The following is a 20,014-nucleotide window of genomic DNA, read 5'->3' as shown; positions in this document are numbered from 1 at the left end:
TAAGACCTGAGGGGACAACGTTGGTCTTTTGGATGTTCCATGGGTCAGAGGAGAGGTGACATGGTTAGCATGGTAGCAGGGGAGGAGGAGGCCGCCAACTCCTTCCATGTCTGTAGCCAGCAAGTGAGGGCTTGGCTTTGAGTGCCTGGGTGTCTCAGTGTTAGGAAGCTTCACCCTGAGGTCCCAGTCCTCTTTCTATTTGACCTCCCTATCACGCCCCTCCAGCACTCCAAGCGGAACACACGGATATTACCGGCTGCAAGTACTGACACATGTCCAGAGGGCTTTAACTGCTCCCCTAAGTGACACAGCTCAGAAGTGGAGGAGTCAGGATTTGAATCCGGCCCCGGTGACTGTGGAGCTGGGCAGGCACAGTTCACTCCCCCACCCCATCTACTAAGTCTCAATCTCAAGCCCTTCCTTCACTGAGGCTTGGTTAGCAGGTAACAAAGTACTCCTAACTTACCCTCCTTCAGCACATCCCTGAGGTCTGTTGATGCTTCTCCAGATGCTCTTTTTTTGTTTGTTTGTTTTTCGAGACAGGGTTTCCCTGTAGTTTCTAGAGCCTGTCCTGGAACTAGCTCTTGTAGACCAGGCTGGCCTCGAACTCAGAGATCCGCCTGCCTCTGCCTCCCGAGTACTGGGATTAAAGGCGTGCGCCACCACCGCCCGACCTCTCCAGATGTTCTTTTACTCAGTCCCACCCCACTTCCAAAAGCCACAGCTACCTGTTTGCACTCTGGGCCTCCTGTGCCCCCACCTCCTCCAGCACCTCTAGCTACTCCCTCTCCACCCTTGGCTTGGGCCTTCTGCCATCCTAGTAGTGTGTGGGGGGGAGCACCCTTTGTGTTCCTGACTTGCCTACTATCTCCCCTCCCTCTTCCCATCACGACTCCACACTTTGAGTTTGCCTTCATGCTCTGAGACCCAGCTTGAGTGACATCTCCGTGAATCCTTCAGATGCTGCATACTTCCCTGGAATCCCACGAGCCTCCTGTGGGTGGCTTGGCCCCTATTCAGATACTGGGGCCTCTCCATTATGTACCCCTTCTCTGTAGAGCTGGTGTCTGTCATAGCAGCCAGCTCACAGGAAGCCCTCCACAAATGCCTGAGAAACTGAGCTGTATTTCATGACTTTCCTACAGTCAGGCCCTGCACTGGGCCTCCACACAGCAGCCTGTATAATTCTCAGTATTGTCTTATTACAATAGCTCTGTACCCATATATATATATATATATTAATATATATGTATATATACACACATTAATATATATTAATATATTACAGCTATTTGAACTGAGGTTCAGAGGCTTTAAGGGCCTGCCCAAGATCATACTTCAGTGTTAAAAATTGGATATTTTTTGCATAGAAGCGTGTCTAATTTTAGGCCTTATCTTTAATGTTGTAATTTGGGCCCTCCAGCAGAGATGAGGTAGGACTTTTGGTGAACACAGCACAAAGCCTCCCTTCCCACATGCGACCTCTCACACTGTTTATTAGTTGGTAGCTGCGTAGGGTGACATCTTCCAGGCTAGACTGACAGGAAAGTACTCTGTATTCTTTCCTATCTGGTTTTGACTTCAGTATTTTGCATGGTTCTCCAGTGCCGTCAGAGCTCAGGGAGAACCCACTGTTGGGCATGTGTACCCGGGCACCAGGTCCTCTGTCACCTCCTCTTGGTAATATCTTCAGGGATGCCCGCTCACCCGACTCTCCATCCCTCTGCTCTTCCAGGTGGTGTACTTCACAGCCACATTCCCTTATGTCGTGCTGGTCATCCTCCTCATCCGGGGGGTCACACTGCCTGGAGCTGGGGCTGGCATCTGGTACTTCATCACACCGAAGTGGGAGAAACTCACAGATGCCACGGTGGGTTCCTTACTCTATTTCTAGCAAACTGGAAGCAGGGGTTTGGAGGGGGGGACTATCAGGGATGAGCCATACCTTCCATGCCCCTATGGGAATCCCCATGCCTACTTCAGGTCTGGGAGATCTTGGTGTGCTAAGGTGTTGATGGGCAGATTCTGTGGCTAGAGTTGTAAGGTAGGCTCTATTGAAGACCAGGGTCTTTTGATAGCGCTGGGCCACCTCATGCCACATATCTGTTGTGAATTGTAGCTTGTTGGAAGTGGAGCTTTGCTGGCTGGAAAATCAGAGCATGGGCAGGTCTTCGATCTTCAAGGCCCTCGACACATTTGAATACTTCCTACATGCTGATGTGAGACCAGCACACACTTGAACTTCCTCCGTGCGTTAGGTGTATTGCACACCACACTCTCAAAAATGCACACTCATACAAGCACCCCTTCCTGTGAAGGGTGATTGTGTAACCACAGACAAGTCTCCTCTGCTTTCCTAAGGTGCATTAAAAACTCCTGGCAAGGGCTGGAGAGATGGCTCAGAGGTTAAGAGCACTGGCTGCTCTTCCAGAGGTCCTGAGTTCAATTCCCAGCAACCACATGGTGGCTCACAACCATCTGTACTGAGATCTGGAGCCCTCCTCTGGTGTGAGGGGCATACATCGAGGCAGAATGTTGTATACATAATAAAAATATTAAAAAAAAAAAACTCCTGGCCAAGGACTGAGTTTGGCTGCACGAAACACAGTTTCCAGACACGGCCAGTGTACTCAAGATAGTGGTTGGCACCGTTCTCATGGTAGTGGTAGTTGGTTAAGAGCCAGTTCAACCCTTGGTGATGTCATGAGGGGTGAAGGGTCTAGTCTTTCCTCTTTACCTTCCTTAGGGACTAGACTCCCCAGAATTTCCGGTGCGCAGCCATCACATCAACATTCCAGGTAGCACAAAGGTGTGAGAGGAGAGGTAGTGAGAAGCACGCCTCCTCTTGAGGAGAGACTGCAGAGACTCCACATAGTAATTTATCCTCACACAATTGGCCGGAGACTAAGTGACATGGTGATTTTTCCCCACTGAGCCTCCTGATGGAGAAGCTGGACACACGACTGCTTTTCCATGAATCGTAGCTTTGTTTCTGAGTGGACAAGGAGAGTGGGTGCTTGGAGAGTAGATACTTGATATCTACCTTGCATTATCTCAAGTACATTAAAATTTTATTAGACATTTATTTGTATGTGGTGTGTGTGTGTGTGTGTGTATGTGTGTACACAAGTTTTAGGAGTCTATTCTCTCTTTCTGCCATGTCAGCCCTGGTCCTCAGTTTTTGTGGCAGTGACTTTAATTACTAAGCCTTCTCACCAGCCCCCTTAAGGACAATTTCAAGACGAGATTAAATTGATGAACATAGGTCCATCGCAGATGCCATATGAGGGTGGCCAGCAAGAATCACCCTCTAGAGCCAGGCTCAGGAGGAAGGTGACCCCATGAAGTCTGTCCACTTCGTTGCTACTCTGCTAAGACTGGTGACCTGTGGCACATCTCAGGTTTTGAGTGGCAATTGTCATAAAGCATAGGACTGTCAATTAAAGCAGATTTCTGTTTTGTATCCATGACTATATCTTGTTGCCGTTGATTGTCGCTTTGGTGTGTGCCTGCTTTTTGATGTGGAGGGGCATGTTAGCACAAGTCTGCCCATAGATGCTCCCAACCCTTGCTTCGATCACGCGGCGTCAGAATGTCCCAGCTAACTCCTGCGCTGTGCTCTGAAGCACAGCAGAGGCACAGCTTCCATCTGCATGCTCAGGGCTCTCCTGTGGCTAATCACCTCCTATTTACTCGGGAAGGCGACACGCTAGTCTCTCTCATGACGTGACTCTCCCCGTTTCTTTCCAGGTGTGGAAGGATGCCGCCACTCAGATTTTCTTCTCCCTGTCTGCTGCCTGGGGAGGGCTCATCACTCTGTCTTCTTACAACAAATTCCACAACAACTGCTACAGGTACATGCGGGCCTGAGATCCAGAGGGAGAAGGCCCGCGAGGGGAGTGCTCCGCGAAGGGAGCGCAGTGAAGCCTCCACAGGCTACGCTAGGGCTCAGGAGGAGCCCCTGACCAAGGCCTGGTCACTGACTCTGTCATCTCAGCTGATCCCACTGACCAGGGCGCTGAGTGGAGAATACTATCTACAGGATGCAGCGTGTCCCTGGAGAGGTCACAGTGGCTGCTTGTGTACCATGAGAGTCCGTGTATCCAATCATGGAGTAGCTATGTGTGTAGTAGGGTCCCTGACCACTTGATAAATTCTTTTCAAGGGGTTTCATAGGAAAGCAAGCTTGATGAAGAGGAAGGGGCAGCATGGAGCTAAAGGGCATTCAAGGATAGCATTGCCATGTGCCACACACGCAAGGTGCAGGCAGGATGTGACCCTCTGGACATCTGTCTTCTCATCTGCAAAGCACAGAATGCAATGCTTTGTGGGTAAGAGGTGGTGCATGCAGTTGCACATAATAGGTACTCAATAAGCGACTTCAATCACTATCTTCATTCAGGGTCAAGGTGCCAGAGTCAGGATACGAAATTCACCCATAATTCCTTGAAGGCCAGGTGCCAGACTCAGGCATTTGAAGAGTGTTGGTCACACCACTCGGCAGCCACTGAGGCCAGCTGGGCCGGACACCATCAGCGGGTAGAGCACTGCTGTGGGCCTCACAGGAAATGAGGCCATGTGGCCTAGCAGCAAGGTTCGAGGCTGAGAGCTAGATACAGTTGATTCTGTCTCTGTTCCACCACCCTCCCTTGTCCCTGCTTGCTCTTTAGAAGCCCAGGGGTTGGTAGGGCAGGTGTTTTCTTCACATCCACTTTGTGCCAGGCAGAGAGAGCTGCAGACATCACCTGTTCTGTGTTCACAGTTCCTGAAAGAGAGAGGTGACATCATTGCCACTATTACAGTCTGAGCAGAAAGGAACCGCTCAGGGTCATTTTAGTTCATGCATGAGCATCCCCGCAATGATTAATAAGTCATGGGAGCTACCACAGGAAGTATGCTGTCAAGTGGATGCTACCAACAAAGAGAGAGAGAGAGAAAGAGAGAGAGAGAGAGAGAGAGAGAGAGAGAGAGAGAGAGAGAGAGAGAGAGAGGAAAAACCAGGATCCAAGATTTCAATGCAGGCCCAATGCTCCATCTATCTGTGGCCTTACATTTGAGCCTAGGGCAGACTGTGAACCTCTGGCTGTGCTACCCGTAGAAGACTCTAGAATGGTGGTTCTCAACCTTCCTAATACTATGTCCCTTTAATACAGTTCCTCATGGAGTTGTGACCCCCAACCATAAAATTATTTTCGTTCTTAGTTCATAATTATGATTTTGCTATGGTTATGAATCATACTGTAAATATTTTGGGGGCTAGAGTATGCCAGAAGGGTCACGACCCATGGGTTGAGAACCCCTGCTCTAGAATGAAGGCAGTGATGGCTGTCTCTTTCCCATTGTTCCCCTTGCCCTTCTCAGCCCTGTGACCCTAGCCCCAGGATGCCTTCATAATGTAGGTGTCATCTCAATGACCTGCTGCCCTTCTATTCCCCATACTGGGCTCCTGCCTTAGAACTCTCCAAGATTGAGTCACCTCCTTTTTTACTGTGATGGCCGGGTCATCTCCTATCATGATATCACCGTTACTTTGGCCTATTATTACAAAAGTACTTGACACTGGGTAATTTATAATTGATAGAAAATAATTTTATGGTTGGGGGTCACAACTCCATGAGGAACTGTATCACTCATATTTATAGAGACTGGAAACTCCAGGGTCAAGGTGCTGGAAGATTCAGTGTCTGGTGAGGTCTCCCTCCATGCTCCAGATGGCACCTTGTAGCAGCTGCCCAGTGGCGAGTGTCAGGGCAGCACACACCTCATAGCGTCTTTCATGAAGGCATCGTCCTTTTCATGGGATGAAACCATTCTTCCAAGGCCCTACCTTGTAATCTGACCACTCTGGGGACTGAGCTTCATCATAGCCATTTGGGGGAGACGCGAGCATTTAGCCTCTGTGAATTAGTTGTCCTAAGCATAATGTGCTAGCACTTCCCCCTAGAGATCCTAGGTCTGATCATTATAATTTTATAATATCATAAATATATAATATCGTTATTAAGTCTATGAGAATGTTCCACAATGTATTTTAGTCACGCCCACTCCCTCCTCCCAATCCACCCCCTTCCTGACCTCCCTTCACAGTGTGTCTTTTCGTGGTTAGAAGAGACTGTCTCACGGCAGACATGCTGGGTCTCTGGCTCTGGCACCCTTTCCGCCCCCTCTTCTGTGATGGTCTCTGAGCCTTGGGTATAGCGGCTGTGTTACAGAAGTATCAGCTGGGGAGTTAGAGACCAGCACCTCACAGTCGTTCCCTGCTGTTTGGACAGTTGTGGCTTTCTCACGCGGTCTCCATCTGCTGACGAACGCTTTTGAGGAGGTGTGAGAGCTACACTTCTATCTGTGGAAATAAAGATGATGATTCAGAACACACTAGAAACTGTGCCGGTTTCGGAACGTGGCATTGGAGTCTTTGGGGGCATTTCAGATTGACAGAAGGATATTTGGGCTCAGGACTGACTGCTTGCTTCTGTCCTTGGATGTACATACATGTGCGGATGACAAGCCCATGGGTGGACCCACATGCTCATGGGATACAGATACATGGCACACGTTTGTCCTTCCCCACCCCTTCCTCCTCGAGAGGTTCACTTCATCAAACTCTGGTCTCTTCCTTCCAGGGACACGCTGATTGTTACCTGCACCAACAGTGCCACTAGCATCTTTGCTGGGTTTGTCATCTTCTCTGTCATCGGCTTCATGGCCAACGAACGCAAAGTCAACATTGAGAATGTTGCCGACCAAGGTACAGGGCAGTTTTTACCTCGTTATGTTGGGGAACTTGGATGGATGGAGTTGGGGTACTCAAGTATCTTGACAATGACTAAGGCAGGCTCCTGTGGGAAGCTCACAAGGGCTGACCTTTCTAAGGTTTTAGGCCTGTTTCCTCCTCCTCTATTTTTTTCCTTTGGTCTTTCTTGCTCTCTTGACCCTGCTCCAGCCCTCATTGGTCAGAGCTGTACCTGTTAGACCTGTTAGGCATGCCTAGGGGATTCATCAGGCAGCCCACAGCCCTGCTGCTGCTCCTGATACCTGCTCTGTAGATACTTAATGAGCTCTGGCTTGACTTCAGGGAGCCTTGTCTTTACGAAGCACTTTTCCTAATTGTTGGGTCAAGTGTGTTCTCAAGGCTTTCTGCTTAGCATGGCAGACCTGCAGTTTTCTCGGCAGTGAGTAAGCAGGTGGTGGGGGTGGGAGTGTGGCCTGAATGTTTACACTGCGCCCAAACAATGCTAACCTTTGCACAGAGCTTGGGAGTTTGCAAGAGCTTTCCTCTCATCACTTACGTTTCTAGAACAGCATTTATAGAGGGAGTAGTTAAGATTTTTGTTAACTTTATTTCCAATCTGCCTTGTCCTACAGAGGATTAGGGTATTGCAAAGTCATGGCGGCTGGGGACCGTCATTGTGGGGATTGTTGATCATTCTGGTTGGACGCTGTCTGACCAGGCATATTGGCTTCCGCGTGTGACAGGTGCAGAGAGGCATAGCCATGAGCCCCAGGCCCTCCAGAGGTGGGAGGCTAGTCCGGCAGCTGTCCTTCAGGTGACTCCCAGTGGTTCTCAGAGCAAGCATACAGGAGAAGCCAAGCTCTAGGTCACCTTTGAGGAGGGACGGCCCGGTCTCTTCCTGTCCACCAGGGACAATTAATCATTGCTTCCTTTGTGCCAACACAGCCTGGAGGATTAAGGTGCCAGTCTATGCCAGGGCTGTCATCATCTCTCCCTAGAGAGACCACGAGCCCCAGAGATGTTGGTTCTGCATCAGTGAGCTCTGCAGTGCTTTCTGCTGGCTGAGACTTCTCCAGCTCCCTGGGAGGCAGGACATGCTGAGAGGCCCTCCGGCACTGAGCCACCCCTGGCTGTTCTATAACCTCAATTTCTTCCAGCACAGTCATTGAGGCCGATAGTTTCCGCCCCACTTTCTAGAATTTCTGAGGCATTTTGTTTTGTTTTTTTTTTTAAAACTATCTTGTTGGGAATTAGTGGATGAACCGACAAAAAACAGTAATTGGGGACGCACAGGCCACTTAAGCGAGCTGCTCTGAGCTGTCTCCTGTCCCAGCAGGCCTGGGGAGGACAGGTGCTATTAACACTCAGATACAAATGTGCAGATCTTCCACCTGAAAAGCAGCAGACAGTTTCTAGCAAGTCTCTCTGAAATTCCCCTTCCTTTAGTTGTTCACACCCGCCATTTTACAGGAAGAAGATCACATCTAACCCAGGTGCAGAAACAGTGGACGCATTCCACAGTAGGGACCCTGAGTCCTGAGACCTGGTCCCGGACTCTTTGTGGGACTCATATATATTCTTTATAAAAAATTTGTTATATATTTTTATTGTTTCTTTCACTTTTTTAGATTATAAAATAATTACATAATTTCCCACTTCCCTTTCCTCCTGTATACCTTTCCTTGCTCCTTTTTAGATATACTGCCTTTTTCATTAATTGTTGTTCCATGCATATATGTAATATATATATGTGTATATATATGTATGTATGTATACACACACACGTATATATTCCTAAATATATTCTGCTCAGTCTGCGCAATATTACTTGAATGTATGTTTCAGGGCAGATCGTTTGGTACTGGATAACCAGTTGTAAAGTCTTCCCCGGGGAAGGCTATTTCTCCTGCTCTCAGTGTTCCTTAGGTGCCTGTAGTTTTTGTGTAGGGTTGAAGCCGCATGGTCTTCCCTTGTCTTCTTTGGCATGTCTCTTGTCCTCATTTGACTCATGTTTAGGCAGTCGTGTTGACGAGACTTTATGGGTACAGCTCACACCCCTTCTTATCTGTTCTTCCTAGGTGTAGTTCCCCTTACCCGAAGGAGGCTGGCTCTGCAGGGTGTGTGGGGTCAGCTTCTCTCCAGCCTAGCTGAGCAATCAATATCAGCATAACCACATGCAGGACAGTTCCTGATCCAAATGCTGACTACTGTGTTCTGATCGTTAGTCAGAAACGGCACCATCATAAGGTTAACTGATGGCAGTGACCACTCCCTTCTCAGGGAGGTCTGTCTGTCAAAATTGTCAACCCCCCTCCAAAGTAGTAACACCCCAAAGACAGAATGGTGTTCAAGCACTATAGTGAAGTCTTCTGGTGGTAACCATTGCAGGGATAGTTTTCTGGGTCTATGTTTGAGACCTGTTTTCAACTCTAGTTTAATATAGACTTGTTCATGTCAGGAGCATTTGAGGGCTGGTTCTATAGTCTGTTCAATAAATGTATAGGACAGGGGGTATCTGAGGCCTTCGGGGTTTTATATTTTACATATCCCGAGGCCTTATGCAACATTAGAAACTATCTTATTAGGGTTTCTATTCCTGTGAAGAGACATCATGACCGCAGCCTCTTATAAAGGAAAACATTTAATTGGAACGGTTCACTTCCAGTTCAGAGGTTTAGTCCATTACTGTTGTGGTGGGAAGCAGGCAGCATGTGGGCAGACATGGTGCTGGAGTTGAGAGTCCTTTACATCTTCATCCAAAGGCAACAGGAAGTGAACTGTCTCATTGGGCGTGGCTTGAGCATATACGAAATCTCAAAGCCCACCTCCACAGTGACACACTTCCTCCAACGAGACCACACCTACTCCAACAAGGCCACCACCTCCTAATAGCGTGACTCCCTTTGGGGGCCGTTTTCTTTCTAACTACAACAGGAATCAACAATCCAATAAGTTCCAGTTTTTAAAAGTGCTTTTATGTGGGCTGGACAAAAGGGTCAGCAGTTAAGAACACTTGCTGCTCTTTCAAAGGACCAGAGTTCCATTCACAGTACCTATACCAGACAACCCACAACTGCCTGGAACCCAGCCCCAGGGAAGCTGAGGCCCTCTGCAGGACACTGTGGACACCTGCATGCCGAGAAGACTCAGCCTCTGCAGCATCCCCTCTCCCTCAACCCCTGAGAACATCTTTTAAGAAACCATTGCCCCTGGCCTCTGCTTTCTGATTTCGCTAGTTTTCTGTACGTTTCTCCCTGTTGTTACAAAACCCCTAACAAAAGCACCTTGAAGGAGGGAGGGTTCATCTGGCTCACAGTTTGAGGGGATGCATTCCCTCAGGGAGGGTAAGGCAGAGGACAGGGACTTGCTGCATCTGGTCACATTGTCTCTGCAGGCAGGAAGCAGAGAGAGAGAGAGAGACACACACACTTGTGTTCTCCTCGCTTTCTTCCCCTTTTCAGCCCAGAACCTCCACATGGACGGTGCTCCCATGTCAGTTAGCTGACATAGGGCCTTTATCGCAGACATGCCCAGTGGGTCGTTCCCTCGGTGACTTTAGATCCTATCGCGTTGACAAATTGATCATGAAATTATCCCATTTCATTCCAGTTGTGAGAAACAAAGTAGTCTCCAGACACTACCAGGTACCCCTCAGGGCTCAATATCAACAATTCTACCAGAAGGTGATAATTATCTTCACCTCCAGTGCATCAAATGAAAGAACGTAGCTTCTTAGTTTTTGCGTGGGAGGTAGCATGGTCTAATTAGCAGAGATGATCACAGATAACCGACAGTGGAGAAAGAGCTGTAACACGCAGCAGTTCAGGACTTCAGGGACTGGAGGCCCATGGGCTCGGGGGAGAGGAACTTTGAGCCGGGTCTGCCTGCCACCATCTCTCTTGTTCCTTCTAGGGCCAGGCATTGCATTTGTGGTTTACCCAGAAGCCTTAACCAGGCTGCCTCTCTCTCCATTCTGGGCCATCATCTTTTTCCTGATGCTTCTCACTCTTGGACTTGACACTATGGTGAGTCCCCTGTCCCCCCTCCTCCCCATGCCTGCTTCACACGCTCTTTAAAGATTCTACTTTCCGAGATCCCAGATCCAGCCTGCGAGCAAGTCTTAGGCCAGTGGGTTACATGGAGGTTCCTCCTGTGTAGTCTTGGGATGGCGAGGCACCTGTCTAGAGTCACAGTCACTTTGGGTGTAGTTTTTTAAAGACAAGATACTGCTATGTAGCCGAGGATGGCCTTGAACTCTTTAGCCTCCCCCCTTAGCCTCCCTCCTCAGCCTCTGGGGTGTTGGGATTGCAGGTGGGCACCACCACACCCAGCTTAACCTCACGTTTTCTGGTGATCATTTCACAGCGTGAAGGAACCTCCCTCTCTCCTCCATTCCCTCCTTTTGTATTCTGTGCCAAGCATTAGCCTGCGTCCTCCCCTGGTTGGCATCATTTTGCCATGACAAATCCTAGAGGGTAGCATGAGAGATGATATTATGAAGTCAATTTTAGGAAAATGGCTGCGAGGCTGAAGCTGCTACAAATCACGCTGACAGGCTATCAGAGTGTAGTCACTGGGTGCAAAGAGGGTTTTCCCTCAAGTAGGAGATCAAATGGCAGAGAACTAGAGGAGAGGAATTTACATCTCATGAATACAAAACGAAGCTAAAATGTCCCGATGGATGATTGTGCATTCTCCGGGGGCTGGAGGTGAAGTTTCTGGAGCTCGTATTCTGCTTGAGTTCTGACATTCTGTGTTGGCATCCAGTAAGGCCATTTAGACCATGGCAGGGATGCCACCCTCAAAATCAGACCAAACCCAAGCACAGCTTTCCCTGGCGACACCACAAAGGACTTTGGCGGGAAGTTTCTGAGGGGGACAGTTGCACTCACATGCTTTTGTCCTGGCCCTGCTTCAGTTTGCCACCATCGAGACCATTGTGACCTCCATTTCGGATGAGTTCCCCAAGTACCTGCGCACACACAAGCCTGTGTTCACCCTGGGCTGCTGTGTCTGCTTCTTCATTATGGGCTTCCCAATGATCACACAGGTGAGAGCCTTCCATGCATGGCCGGCTATTCTGGGGATGCATGAGGACTGTCCAGTGGTCACTCTCGGGTGGGAGCCTGCTGTGACGATGGGTCGGCAGGGAGATGTGTGACGGCCGTCTGCCATCACCCCGGTGAGGGTCTGCAGCCATAGGCCTGATGGGGAGCAGGTGGAGGCCCTGTGATGACTGTCATCCTGAAGTCTCTTTTCTCAGACCTCATACCCAGAGTCAAATCACTGCTACGACCATAGCTGGCATGAGTTCAGAAATGTTTCTGACCACACAGGGAAATATGTCATCTTGGCTCCCAGCGAGGCCACTAGCATCTTCATAATTGAGACGTAGTCTTCTTGAGCCAACAAGACAGGTGTGTCCTACATAAAGGAAACAGGAAGCTGGAACGTCCAGATTTATCCATCAGTCCCGTCTCCAAGATATTTCTTGTTCTATATAAACACCAATGCCACTCGGGTTTTTCCCCTAGTCCTAGATATGTTGAGAAATTGCATAGTAACACTTGAGACATACAGTGTACTTGTTCGCTCTGTGACCTCGAACAATTCATTCCTCTGGGCCTTAGCTCTTCAATCTATAAAATATGGAGTGGAATGGGATGGCCTCCAAGTCTCATAGGCAGCAGGGAGACTTAAAGAGCAAGGCAGAGAGAGAGAGAGAGAGAGAGAGAGAGAGAGAGAGAGAGAGAGAGAGAGAGAGAGAGAGAGAGAGAGAGAGAGAGAGAGAGAGATTCCAGAAAGTGTGCCTAAGGTCCAGCATATTAGTTAGGGTTCCCTAAAGAAGCAGAACTGGTAGGAATCAAAGCATGGTCAAAATCCACAATAGCTTCTCACACGGGGGAGCTGAGAATCCACCAGTTGCTTAGTCCACGAGGCTCTGTGCCCCAAGCAGTCCCAGCCTGGTACTGAATACCTGGTGGGTTCCTGAAGAGCCTCTCGTCCTCAGTTCACCTTGGGAGCCTGGAAAGGCTACTGCTGATGTCGGGGAAGGCATCAGTGGCAACAAGGTAGATTAACTCTGAGGGAGAGGGACTGCCAAGCTGACAGAGGGCGAATTCTCCTCCTTCTTCTGCGACCTTTTCCATCTGGGCTGCTCCCAGAGGGTGCCAACCACATTTAGGGTGGGTCTTCCCAAGTGAGTTCAGGCAGTCAAGAAAATCCCTCAATGAGGCTCCCAGCGTAGACGATTCTAAACTAAACTCACACTCATAGCTAACGGTCACATGGGAGTCAATCAAGCATATCTACGCGGATAGAAGTGGCCATTGAGAGCTCACAGCAAACATGAGGCAGGTGGCTGCTTCTGCAGCTCCTTCAGAGGCCGACCTTCGCCTTGGAAAAATAGAAGATATTAAACCAGCCCCCTTTTAAAATATTTATTTATTTATTTGTTATGTATACAATATTCTATCTGCGTGTATGTCTGCAGGCCAGAAGAGGGCACCAGACCTTATTACAGATGGTTGTGAGCTACCATGTGATTGCTGGGAATTGAACTCAGGACCTTTGAAAGAGCAGGCAATACTCTTAACCACTGAGCCATCTGTCCAGGCCCTTAAACTAGCCCTTTTGTGCTTGCCTTATGTATCACCTTAGAGGCCATTGAGGGATGTTTCTATTAGCCTGGCCAAGTCTCCACTTTACACACCTAGCTGAAGTGTAGGTTTCTGCTGTGGTATACGGAGGACTTCTGACTCCTATCTGCTGCCCTCAGGAGGGAGAAAATGGGGAGAGATGGAGCCTGGCCCCAGGGTCCTATTTGATGGTGGCTGTTTGTCTCTTTCCCTAGGGTGGCATCTACATGTTCCAGCTCGTGGACACCTATGCTGCCTCCTATGCCCTTGTCATCATTGCCATATTTGAGCTTGTTGGCATCTCCTATGTGTACGGTAAGTGAACACTCTGCCTTCCTGGCAAGCATGTTCACCTTAGTTAAAGGATTTCAATGCCGCTATTTCTGAGCTTGCCTCGGGATCACTGTGGTGAAACTGAATGAGAAGCCAAAGGCGGTGCATCTTAGAATTGTGTGGCAGAAATTGTAGCACCTGGCCCTGGGTATGGTCTGGCATAGTTAATGTCTGTGGCCAGTGACCAGATAAGAAGGGAGGGCTCCTTTGCTGGTATGGCATTATTCTTGGTCTTGGCAGTGTCAGGGCCCATGTGCTTGAGTTGAAGGGTGGCTCTCCATAGCCCCAGGGTACCAAATTCCACCTGATCACAGAGCCTTCCATTCTCCATAAGCACCTGAGGGAACTTGCCGTACAGTATCTAAGTACCAGATTTTCTCAGCAAGGAAACTTCCAGTTCCCTAAAGGTTTACTCTTGCTACCATCACCATGGCAACCTGCATCCCATCCACCGGAAAGCTGTTATCAAGGACAGAAAAGGATGGCAGCCACCAGATGCCACCTCTGCCCTTTGTGCGGGAGTGTTTGTCCTGGAGGTCACACCAGGGAACATCTTGGTCACTCTGCACAGTTTGGTTCAGGCACTGCTGACTCCCTTGTGCCTAGACATCTTAGAATAGTCACTGGATGAGGCCAAATAGCAAGTATCAGGGGGATAAAACTTTGGGAGTTCAATGATCTAATCATATTGTCATTCTCTGAAGAGAGCAACTTTTCTTAAGAGAAAAATAAGTGAAATGCATTGCTTGGGATAGAGGCTGCAGGCGCCCTAGACTATCTTGTGAGGAGTCCAGAGGTAACATGTTCTCCAAATGGAGGAAAACACCTCCCAACTTCTGTGTGTCCTCTGGACAAGTGTCTTGATTCTGAAGTGATTGTTACTCTCTAATGACAGCTATGCCACTGTTTCTGGGTTGCCAGGTAATCACATTAAAATAAAAGAGAAACAGAGCAGAGAATCAAGGGAGAAAATGGAAATCTTTGTTGTAAAATCCGGGCACTCTAGAAACAGGAAGAGGCTGCAATCCTCAGTTTAAAAAAATTAAATCACATGTATTGGATATTTGTGTCTGAGTGTGGGTATATGTAGTGTAGTGTCTGTGAAGGTCAGAAGAAGGCGTCAGGTCTTGGGAACTGCGGTTACTGGAATTACTTTCGGATGGGAGCTGAGAAGGAGTTTTTAAGACTAGAGATCATCTCGCTGGCAAGAGGAGCATGCTTCCTTTGTAGCCTATGCACAGCCAGGCCCACGTGCAGGGAGTTACCCCTTCCTCTGTTTCTCCATGCTAAGGGCCATGAAAGACCCATTCTCAAAGTACTTTCTGATAAAGCAGGCTGGTTCAGCGGGGTCTGAAAGCAATTAAACCAGACACTTTTTAAAAAGTATTTATTTATTTATTTATTTATTTATTTATTTATTTATTATGTACACACTATTCTGTCTGTGTGTATGCCTGTAGGCCAGAAGAGGGCGCCAGATCTCATTACAGATGGTTGTGAGCCACCATGTGGTTGCTGGGAATTGAACTCAGGACCTTTGGAAGAGCAGGCAATGCTTTTAACTGCTGAGCCATCTCTCCAGCCCCTAAACCATACACTTTTTTTTAAAGCATTTAATTTTAGAAGTTAAACTGTCTCCTCCCAGGCCCAAGCAAACCCACTAGTAGCTGTCTTGGTTGTGAAGGACGAGGTAAAGCCCAGTTGTGTCAGTCCTTGGGCTCTTCTGATTTCCTTGGGCACAGGAAATCCTTTGGTCCCTAAGGAACAGTATAGAGCGCCCTACAGAGTCAGATAGAGCCTGTGATGGACGCAGGCTGGGCTTGAAATTGCATCTGATGGATATTTAAGAAGTAAAGCTTGGGGAGAGATGGCTCAGTGATTAGGATCACTGGATGTTCTTGCTCTTCCAGAGGATCCAGGTTCAATTCCCTGCACCACATACAGCACACAACTGTCTGTAACTCCAGTCTCAGAGGATCCAGTGGCTTCTTCTGGCCTCTGTGGTCACCAGGCACGCCCATGGTACATATATACACATGAAAACAAAAAACCCAAACACATAAAAATAAAATAAAATAAAAGTGTGTGTGTGTGTGTGTGTGTGTGTGTGTGTGTGTGTGTGTAAATTTGGGGACTTGAGAGATGACCAGAGTTTGGTTCCCAGCTCTCACAATTGTCTAAAACTCCAATTTCAGGGCATCTGATGGCCTCTGCTGTCCTTTGTGGGTACCGTACTCACACGCATGTACACAATACCTTGACATGCACATAATTTTAAAATATAGGAAATCTAACAAAAAGTAAATTTCAATCTCTCCCCCATCCTTCCTTTTTCCCCTCCCTCCCTCCCTCCCTCCCTCCCTCCCTCCCTCCCTCCCTCCCTCCCTCCCTCCCTGTCTCACCATAGAAGCACAGGGGGGAGTTGGGCAGGATTAGCAGGAAAAGAGAGGGTGATGGCGGCTGTGAGTAAGCCACAGCGATGTATACACAACAGAGTATCATAGCTGAGTCATCATTCTGAGTGCTAACTAAAAACAAAAGAGGAAGAAGTAAATCCAGGGAGAAAGGAGTAGTTGTTAGCGATGGAACAAGAACCTGAACAAATGCATGAACTATATCCCCAAGAACAGTGTGTTCTATGATGACGAGGCCCCAGTTCCGTGAATGGGCATGAGAAGGCTGAGCACAGGTCTGGGGGAGAACGGAAATGAACCTGGTTGATCTGGTGCTGGACTGCAGAGCTGAGGGAGCAAGGGCGTGACCGGAGGCTTTCAGTTCACTTTAAGGGTCTCTATATTAGGGAGGAAGCATTCAGACATTTGTTCTATGACGGGGACGATTTTGGATTTTATTATCAGATCAAATAGCCGGCTGAAATTCTCCCGTTAGTATGCGGCAGAGGCCTGGCCCCACAGACACGGTAAGACGGTAAAGACGGTCGAGGAGGTCAGCCCTAAGCTGAGCTTCCCAACTGTGAGCTCTTTGGCTGTTCAGAGAGAAAAGAGAGTGTGAGTGGCCAGGGAAACCAGGAAAATGATCCTGTAGAGATGAAAGAAATGAATGTGGAGACTGAGAGAAGGTTTAGCTGAGTTCAACTGAGGTGGAAACCTTTCAGGAGAGGGGTTTAGCTTTCACAGACGGGCATTCATGCTGCCCAGATTAGAATGACTGGGGCATTGCCCACAGCTTCACTCCAACAGGAGACACAATTTGTGCGACCTCACACAAAATGAAAATGTGGAATCTCTTATTAAAGTTTGGTACAGAATTTCGAGCTGGTGGGCAGAAAGTATTATACCAGGTTCAGGGTCCCTCTTAGTGTAGGGTCCTGGTCACCTGGTCATATTACATCATCTTGGTTTTCCAAAATCTTTCTGCCAGTCTTGTCAACAAGCACACCAAGCCACCTCCCACAGCAGCCATATGCATGTAAGGACCACTGTCAACACTCCAGTAACTAAGCCTTGGGGATGCTGCCATGACACCTCTGAGCCTCACTGGAGAGAGGCTTTAGTATCTGTTTCAACATTCAGTTAGCCCCAGGGTCCCTGGCAGTGAGGCATCTGTCCCAGGGTTTCCTGTGCAATAGGAAACTTTACTTGGGAGTGAGGGACCCTGGTGTCTGCCTTTCCCTGCGCCTGCCCACTGCACCTCACACATGGCCTTTGTTGTCTCTTGGCAGGCTTGCAGAGGTTCTGTGAAGACATTGAGATGATGATTGGATTCCAGCCCAACATCTTCTGGAAAGTCTGCTGGGCATTCGTCACCCCGACCATTTTAACTGTAAGGGCTGAGAGCCTTCTCTCAGAGACACTGCCTTGTGTGCATGCCAGTGTTCTGCTTTTGAACGCATGTGCCTCCCCATGAGTCTGGGGAGCTGGTGGGATGGGTACTGCCCTCGTCTTCTGGGGGGGGGGTGAACTGAAATTCAGAAAGGTGAAGCGACTTACCTACAGGTGCCCAGCTGGTGAGGAGCACAGCTGGGACTGCTTGATTAGCACATCTGTATAGAATGCTTACCTTATATCCATCAGTCTTGTGTGCTAGCAGACGACACTTCACAGACATGTAAACCATACATCTCTCTAGGTTCCGATTCTGTTGAGGTGATTTGTGTGTAGAGCCCCCTCTCACAGTACTGCCAGGCTGTCTTGCGGAAGGGGAATGTCCTATTTCCTTTTCAGTTGCCATGATAAGATGTCCTAACAGCTCAGAGGACAAAAGGATTCATTTCCAAGTACAGTTCTAGGTTGTAATTAATCATAATGTGTAGCCTGAGGGTTTTCTCTGTCTCCCCTGGTCCACTGAACTGGTTTCTCTCCTGTCTGCCAGTCCCTGCAACTGCTTATAGAATAATCAATCACTGGTGCATGCCATTAATCCCAGCACTAGGGAGGCAGAGACAGGCAAATCTCTGTGAGTTCGAGGCCAGCCTGGTCTATAGAACGAGTTCCAGGACAGGCTCCAAAGCTACGGAGAAACCCTGTTTCAGAAAACAACAATGAAAATACAAACAAAAGAAAAGAAAAAGAATAATCAACCACTCAGAGACTACTATTAATAAAATTGCTTGTCTAATGGCTTAGGCTATTACCGACTAGATCTCACTTGTAAATTAACCCATTTCTAAAAATCTGTATGTCACAGTGTGGCCATGGCATTACCTTAAGTGTTCTGTCCTGTTTTATGAGGGGCTCACTGGCATCTCTCTTGATCCTGCCTTCTTTCTCTCTCTATCTCTGCTTGGATTTCCTGCCCAAGATATATATTCTGTTCTGCTATAGGCCAAAGAAAGTTTTTTATTAACCAATGGGAAGAATACATATTCATAGCATACAGAAGGAATCCCACATTAATAACAAGGATATCACAGTAGGAGGAGCCTGAAGCAGCTAGCTCCACCCACAGTCAATAGCAGAGCGATGTGAAGGCACCCAGCTAGCTCTCCACTTTTCAGGAAAGGATTTATTCTGCTATTTCCTTACATGTGTGCGTGCGTGTGTGTGCATGTGTGTATGTTTGTGAATGTATGTGCATGTCGGTGCCTGCAGATTCCAGAAGATGGCACTGGATCCTCTGGAGCTGGAGTTACATATGGCTGTGAGTCATCTCTCCAGCTCCTGATTTCTATAATACAAGATCCCCCTGCCTAGGGACTGATGCCGTCCACAGTGATTGTATGACCCCACATCAGTTAGCATAAGCACAATACCCATAGGGCCACTTGATCTAGACAATCCTTCATTGAGACTCCTTTCCAGATGACTCTAGGGTGTGTCAAGTTGGCAAGCAAATCTAAATATCACTGCCGGGTGGTGGTGGTGCACATCCTGAGGCAGGTGGCATCTCTGTGCTTTTGAGGCTAGCCTGGTCTACAGAGTGAGTTCCAGGATAGCCAGAGCTGTTACAGAGAGAAACCCTGTCTCAGAGAGCAGCCGCCACCACCACCACCACCACCACCACCACCACCACCACCACCACCACCAACACCACCACCACCAAAATATCACAAGGAAACTGAAGCCTGGAGTTATGTAATTGACCTAACAATTCAATATACAAAAGTTGGCTACAGTCTAGTTTCAAACTCACATATTCTGGCTCCTAACCACCACGCTATGTGTCTTCTCTACAATTAATGGAGTTTCAATAAGGCTTTAACTGTTGATTTTATTGCTTTGAGAGCCATTTTGTCATCTTCAAGTGTGAGGATGGTGTTTTGAGGATCCCGGACATCCACCTTGATCTGTACAGGAACTTAGACTTGAACTTTGTCACCCCCATTATGGTGCCAGAAGCTGTCAGTACGGCACTTGCTCTGTTCTCCGTGGTTAACTAGCGAAGATTTTGCCTTTACTATCCTCTGAAGCTTATCTTTTTCTTCCTCTGGCTTTTGGGAGTCCTTTTTGGGCAAGCCTGAAGGAAGTTGTTTGTGATTTCTATTTTTCCCAGTAGGTGGCGCTAGAAACCAGATAAAGAGCCCGCTTTTCACTACCAGACACCAGCTTTGCTTAAGATGCAGGCTGGTTAAGAGCAGGTGCAATGAAAATACATGTTTTCTTCATCTGTTTGCCCCCTTTTTTCAGCCTCAGAGTGTGTTTTAATCAAACCGTATCTTTCTGAAACACTAGAGATTTAGATAGAAAATCCATTCCGCTGTCTTCATTTTCTGTACAGACATCAACAGCTTACATCCATACTGTGGTTTGAAGTTCCCCCCAGAGTTGGGGTGTGACACCTGGAAAATCTTAAAGACAGGTACTCAGAGCTGAATTGTGTGGGGAGCTGGGCTAAGCTTGTGGGTATGAGG

General features: G+C 48.1%; 1 protein-coding gene across 1 annotated transcript in view; it reads left to right on the top strand.

Moving 5' to 3' along the window:
- The window catches only part of Slc6a5 (solute carrier family 6 member 5), a 46,639-nt gene that overhangs the window by 21,125 nt on the left and 5,500 nt on the right, over positions 1 to 20,014 (top strand). Inside the window, exons 7-13 of the mRNA XM_038313843.1 lie at positions 1,736 to 1,870; positions 3,751 to 3,854; positions 6,624 to 6,748; positions 10,646 to 10,758; positions 11,652 to 11,783; positions 13,587 to 13,686; positions 17,387 to 17,487. Of these exons, the coding sequence (XP_038169771.1) occupies positions 1,736 to 1,870; positions 3,751 to 3,854; positions 6,624 to 6,748; positions 10,646 to 10,758; positions 11,652 to 11,783; positions 13,587 to 13,686; positions 17,387 to 17,487 (810 nt within the window). The remainder of the gene's footprint in view (positions 1 to 1,735; positions 1,871 to 3,750; positions 3,855 to 6,623; positions 6,749 to 10,645; positions 10,759 to 11,651; positions 11,784 to 13,586; positions 13,687 to 17,386; positions 17,488 to 20,014) is intronic.

Source organism: Arvicola amphibius, chromosome 12, assembly GCF_903992535.2.
Source record: "Arvicola amphibius chromosome 12, mArvAmp1.2, whole genome shotgun sequence".
In the NCBI taxonomy this organism is placed as follows: Eukaryota; Metazoa; Chordata; class Mammalia; order Rodentia; family Cricetidae; genus Arvicola; species Arvicola amphibius.
This window is presented reverse-complemented; position numbering and strand designations above follow the sequence as displayed.